General features: G+C 50.3%; 1 protein-coding gene across 1 annotated transcript; it reads right to left on the bottom strand.

The window, feature by feature from the left end:
* Window positions 1–3,798: 3,798 nt before the first annotated feature.
* Window positions 3,799–4,853, bottom strand: LOC137451014 (natriuretic peptides B-like). The gene is made up of 3 exons (XM_068158077.1): window positions 4,484–4,853; window positions 4,068–4,365; window positions 3,799–3,934 (listed from the first exon to the last, which is right to left on the bottom strand). Exons 1-3 carry the CDS (start codon window positions 4,589–4,591, stop codon window positions 3,909–3,911), a joined length of 432 nt encoding a protein of 143 aa, XP_068014178.1. The 5' UTR covers window positions 4,592–4,853; the 3' UTR covers window positions 3,799–3,908.
* Window positions 4,854–6,280: the final 1,427 nt, after the last annotated feature.

Here is a 6,280-nt window from a genome sequence, read left to right on the forward strand (position 1 = left end):
TTGCTGAGGAATGTATGTCACAAGTCAGTGATTTCATGTCACTCCCCCTCCTCTTGATACCAGGCGCTGTGATTACATAGTCCAGTTGGAAATTCTTAGCGATTTTCTTTCAAGAGACCCCTATGGTCAGATTTACAGGGATGAGAAACAACCCTGCAACTGCTCTAAACCCTGCTTGGCTCAAAGCTTTCCATAGGGAAATTACTTTTTGGGGGATAAACGAGGCTTTTCAGATGAGTATTTGGTGGAGAGTGAAGGTTGAAGATAAATCTCCTTTTAGGACACCTACGGTATCATGCAGACTTGCCGTCTATATATGGAAAATGCAGAGCCGCTGCGTGCCGTGGAGTGTGTCGAAACCCCCAGTTTTGGGCCACTTCTCTTTTCCCATTGCTGTTGAGACTTTGTGTTGCAAAGAACCTAGGTGCCCTGATCCGCACCCCAAGACAGATGATAACTTCTAGACTGGCTCTGCAGGGCACCGAGTGCCTCCAGCTCCCCATCGCGACTGACTTCGGCGCCACTGAAAACCTCTTAGTCTTGATTAAAGGCTGAACATTTAAATCAGTGGGATTTCTTTGAGCAGAGATGGTAAGAACGGACCCTATAGCAATCACATTTAAAGAAGAGATGGTCAGGTTCAAGAGTAATCTTCTTGTACCATCATACAAGAAAAAGCAACTTGCTTGTCTTTAGATAGATGACTTTTAGTGGTGTTTAGCACAGGTATCAGCATCTGGCCCCAAGGAAGAATGAGTGAGTTTGGTATATGTGTTTTGGGAGGGGGTGAAATGAAATGTTTGGTTTAATATATTAAAACCAAAAAGTATTTGTTTGTTTTACTGACACCTGAAGCTTTCAGAATTAGCTGAAAACTGCCTGTGTTTGAGTGAGAAATAAAAAACTTGCATATGTTTTCTCTTGTCTGTGTGTATAGTGCACCTAAAAACTTTATCTTCTTCACAGGAGATATTTGCTCTTCCTGCCTTTTCCTAACATTTCTAGTTCTCCTGAATTGAAACAGCAATTAACATGTGAACAATTCAAATACATCAGTCTTGTAATCCTTTGTTGGGGGTTTTTAATGCAAATATAGATCTCAAAAGGCTCTCCTGAGTACACTTTCTGAATAGTAGTGGAACGATAAAATATTTCAGATGTCTTAACATGATGTTTGTGTACAAACATGTGCACACAGCATTCACATGATCAGCTACCAAAATTACACTAGAAAGGACGTGCTCAAGGTTGTCAAGTCAAGTTCAAATGCTACTTTTTCCTAATATAGCCCCAAGTCAGCCCAACTCGGTATCTGTTCTGCTGCAGCCCTTCGTTCCAGGAGCACACCCCGTTGCCCCCCAGTGCTTTCCCTTCTTTCAGTACATGGAAGCAGTGCTTGGGGTTTTGTGTTATTGTGTGTCCCAACACATTCTGGCTCTGTGCTGTTTACAACATTAAAATCCCTTTTTTTTTCCTTCTTTTTTTTTTGCTTTAATTACCACTCTATGCTGCAGTGTCTGATTAAATCGCTAATTAGTTACAAGGATTCTCTTACTGCTTCTCCTGTGTGTTTTGTGGCAGGCTGTAACTTCATTTTGTAAACTCAGAAGTTTGAGACGATAAACCTGAATTATTTATTCAGATTGAGCATCCAGTTTAAGATAACTAGAATCTGTCATTGTCATATTGTTTTATTCCCATTTATCTGCCCCCCCTTCCCCCTCACTAAGTATTCTCCAGTGCTGTCTCTGTGCTAAAACATTCTGTAGCTGCCTCTGACCTTTACCCAAGAGCTCAGCATGTCTGTAAACCAACCCCTGGGGCACAAACCCAGCAGCAAGAAACCAAGGAACACAGTAGCAGTCAGAAGTGTGAAACAATCTAATACTGCATGTTGTGTTTAATATCCTGGACCCAGAGATATTATTTTCTTTTGTGTTTTTTTTTTACTGGCTTGTTCCTTTACTGCATTCCATATTCCACAGCCGATAAATGAGATGTAGGGGCCCAACTTCAACCTTGACAACACTTGTCTAAGACTGATTTCTGTGTGCTGTTGCATGTGCTCTATGTGGAATTATGTAGATGGGATAAAGTGGCTGACTCTTACAGAAGCTATTGTATTTTCAGAGCCAAATCCTGCCCTCTATTATCCACCTTGCAGTCCTGCCAAAGCAAATGGAGTGTAAAATGTCAGAACTCAGCTCATCATTGTTGAAGCTATAAAACTAATTTGTTTGTGTGCTTGTGGTATCTCAGTATCATCACCCTGGCAACATTAATATGAACTTCAGGCTTTATATCCCAGCAAGGGATAGTCAAGAGCCAGCCATTGCCTATACTCAGGTGGCCCCTTGCCTGGTAAAGCCCCTGTTGGGAGTCTTAACAGGGCAGGAAGTTCTTAGAAAAAGCATACAGTGGATGGTTTTAGGGCTGGGAAGTTGGCACATTACTCCACCATCCCAGGGTATGGGATAGGAGATGTGGGGACATGAGAAAGCAGCACTCAGAGCAAAGAGGGGGGAACACCAAGGGTGCTGCTGGCAGCTCCATGTGTGAATCCCTGTAAGGAAGGGAATAGGATATGGGGAGGCTTCAGAGCCTGGTCAGAAGGGGCTTTGCACAGAACCCGTGCAGAGGAGAGAGTGGGTTCTCACAGCATCACAGGATGCTAGGGGTTGGAAGGGGCCTCTGTAGATCATCCAATCCAACCCCTCTCTTGCCAGAGCAGGGTCACCTAGAGCAAGTTGCACAGGGTGGTGTCCAGGTGGGTTGGAATGACACCAGAGATGGAGGCTCTGCTGTGTCTCTGGGCAGTCTGTTCCAGTGCTCCTCCACCACACTCAAAGTAGGAAACTTCCTATATTCAAATTTGTGCCCATTGCCTCTTACCCTGTCACTGAGCACCACTAGAAAAACACTGGCACTGTGCTCCTGACACCCACCCGTAAAGTATTGATCAGTGTTGATAAGATCCTGCCGCAGTGTTCTCTAGGCTAAAAAGCCCCAAGTCTTCCAGCCTTTCTTCATAAGAGAGATGTTCAGGTCCCCTAATCATCTTCAGAGCCCGTTGCTGGACCTCCTCAAGCAGTTCCGTGTCCGTGAGCTGCGGAGCCCAGAACTGGACACAGGGTCTCACTGAAACCGAGTGGCATCACCACAGCGAGCTGTGCTGTGCCCCGGCCCCGGGCAGGGGGAGACCGAGCCACGGGAAGGGACCCCGCGCAGGCGGCAGGAGCACGGCGGGGCCGCGCTCGGCGTGGCGGGGCCTGGCGTCTGTCCCGGGTCCTGAACACCCTCATCCCTTTACCCGCAGCAGTAGCCCTTCGGCTCCTGCCAAATGTATTTTTAAAGCCATGCAGCCCCTCTGTCCTTAGCGGCACCCCATGGCGTGTGCCGTGCCAGGCTTGGCACTGACACCCGCGCTTCGTGCCCTGGGACAGGCGTGCTGCAGGACACTACCTGGAGTTAACCCCAAGCCCGCCCCCGGGACCATTCACAGCCAGCTGTGGTGAAGCCAGGGGGAAAGGCATCCCAGGTCACTGCCGTGGTCCCACAGCTGGAATCGCTGTCTGATGGGCAGCGTGGAGGGTTACTGCACTGTCGTCCTAGAGGGATGCAGCCACCATCTTTCCTGCTGCTGCCACCCTCCAAAAGGGTTTGTCTAGACGAGATGGAACGTTCTGGCCAGGACAGGACTGAGCGCTTAAGGCAGAGGGAGAGGAACATTCGGGGAGGGATTCCTGTATCTTCTGACCGTGCGCCGTGTGACCGAAAAACCTCTCAGAAAAGGCAATGCAAGCTTTGTAAAAAAGTTTATTCTCCATCCCCCGCGGAGGTCCCGGGGGAGCCTGGCTGCTGCACACCCGTCTGGAACCTCGGGAAGCGTTTGGGAGCCCGTCCTGGCTTCAGCTTCGTCTTCTCTTCCAGAAACCTGGGAGAGAGAAGAGTGGGGAGCTGCTGGGACGGCCGCTCCGGGGCTTTCAGCCGAGGACAGCGGCAGCCCGGCCCGGCCTCCCCCCGCTCCTCTGCGCCGCGGGGAGCCGCGGACTCTCGCCGGGACCTACGGGCTTTGTACTGGTTGCATCCCAGCCCTGTCTGCGCGCCGATCCTTTCCATCCTGGTCCCAAAGCAGCCAGAGAAGTGCCTCCGTCTGTAGGAGGAGAATAGGAGGCCCCTCCACAGGCTCTGCCCCTCCGCCGGCTGGGAAGGGCTGGGCGCCGGCAGCGGGGTACTCAGCGAGCCGCTCTCCAGCTCCGGCAGCTCCCACTCGGAGCTGCTGTCCTCAGCCCCGGCCACCGGCTCCTCTTCCAGGCCCAGTTCCCCTTCCTCCTCCCGGAGGCGCTGCAGCAGCTCCAGGAGGTCCTGGAAAGGAGAGGAGAGAGGAGGAGGGGGAACGACGGACACGGCGGGGGCACAGCGAGCCCCGCTCCTGCCTGCTTCGCCCCGGGAGCCCCGGCCCGCCCTGCCCTGGCCCCGGTACCTGCAGGGACCGCAGCTCGGCAGTGTGCTGGCCGCCGACCGGCTGCGAACCTGCCCAGGGCAGGAGGAGCAGCAGCGAGACCCCACAGCAGAGAGCCGGGAATTGCATCCTATCCTATCCTATCCTATCCTATCCTATCCTATCCTATCCTATCCTATCCTATCCTATCCTATCCTATCCTATCCTATCCTATCCTATCCTATCCCAGATCGGGCCCGTGTGGCTGCTTTGCCCATGGACACCTCTCCTTATATCCCCACTTTCTGCCCGGAGGGAGCTCAGCTGCCTCCTGCCAGATCCCCGAAGGAGCCGCAGTACCGCACTCTGCCCCCAGGCTTCAATAAGGGAACTGGTTACAACTGGCCCCACGGGTGACGCTCCAGAAGGGGAGTCCTCTGAGTGCAGCAGCTCCTCCCGAGAGAGAGAAATGCCTCAAGTCATCTCCTCCCCTGTTGGCATCACTCCTTCCCTCTCATTTCTTGCCCCACCTCCACTCTCCATCACTGTTAGGTAGAGCTTGATGCAGTGAAAGGACCTTACCCTTTCTAACTGCTCTGCCTCACATCTGCAGGCATGCAACAGCTGTGAACTGGCCCAAACAGGGAGTTGATCTCCCCTCCAAGGGGGTGACGGGCAGATTATTACTCCTCCATGGGGAAAAGAAGTGTGTGTGGAGGAAATCAGACTTTTTTCTCTGTCGGCAGCAGCTTCCAACAGCATGATCTCTGTGTGTGTGCAGTGTGAATAGAACGTCCTGAGATGTGGGTTTAGGAGATTTTCCTTCCTTAAAAGTTCATGTGATGATGGTTCTTGACCTTTCTGTCATTGCCTGCAAACCCTCCCCTCTATAGCTAAGAGACACTAATTGTTTAGTGGCCTAGGTTTGCCCTGAGCAATGGTAGAACTAACCACTGTGCTGTAAATACCAGCTCCTCTCCGGCCATGCTTGGGCTGGAGTCACCACCCTCTCCTCATATCCCACCACCTTTTCCAGAAGTGATGGTATGCTCTGTCTCCCACAGCCTGGGTTAGAGTGAAAAATGCCTATGGAATAAATATTCTTTCCAGAATGCCCTGGGGCCTTGCCCAAAGAAAGGGATTTTGTAGAGATAAAAGTCTGAATTGCCCACTTGGTGACTGCAACAGCAGCCTGCTCGTATGAAACTTTCTTTAATTTTGCCTCAGAGCTTTACAGCAGTTTTTTATTAACTTCCAGTAAAACTTTCAGCATCTCTCCTGTGTGAGTGGTGAAATTCAACTATAAATGAGTACAATTTCCACTGGTCCTGAGGTGCAAATCAAGATGACCCTGTTAGATCCTTACAGAATGAAAGGCAGAGCCAGAATATCCAGTGGGCACAGCATCAGACAGGCTCCTTTCAATCACTGCCTGGCTAAGGTTAAAGCAATTACACTGCCTCTGCCTTCTCCCCTCCTGGTTTTCTTAGCCAGTACACTCATAAATCTGAGTTCACTTGAGATGTGGTGATTTCTGCTTGGCTTTTATTTCAGAGGTTGTCCTGTGGCTCACCCAAGCCTTTCCTCTGAGTTCTGAGGATTTTGAACCAAGCTATTGTGGACTTACCAATACTAAATGCTGTGTAAACAATCAGGATTATACAGTATAGTTTTACATCCCATTTCCCCATTTTCTTGTCCTTCTGTTTGGGAAGAGGTTATCTGTATGATAACACTTCTGTAAACATCATTTTCTCTCCAGCCATGCTTGGGCTGGAGTCACCACCCTCTCCTCATATTCCACCACTTTTCCCAGAAGTGATGGTGTGCTCTGTCCCC

This window comes from Melanerpes formicivorus, unplaced genomic scaffold (assembly GCF_026170545.1).
Source record: "Melanerpes formicivorus ecotype bairdi unplaced genomic scaffold, bMelFor1.0.p_v2 SCAF_39, whole genome shotgun sequence".
In the NCBI taxonomy this organism is placed as follows: Eukaryota; Metazoa; Chordata; class Aves; order Piciformes; family Picidae; genus Melanerpes; species Melanerpes formicivorus.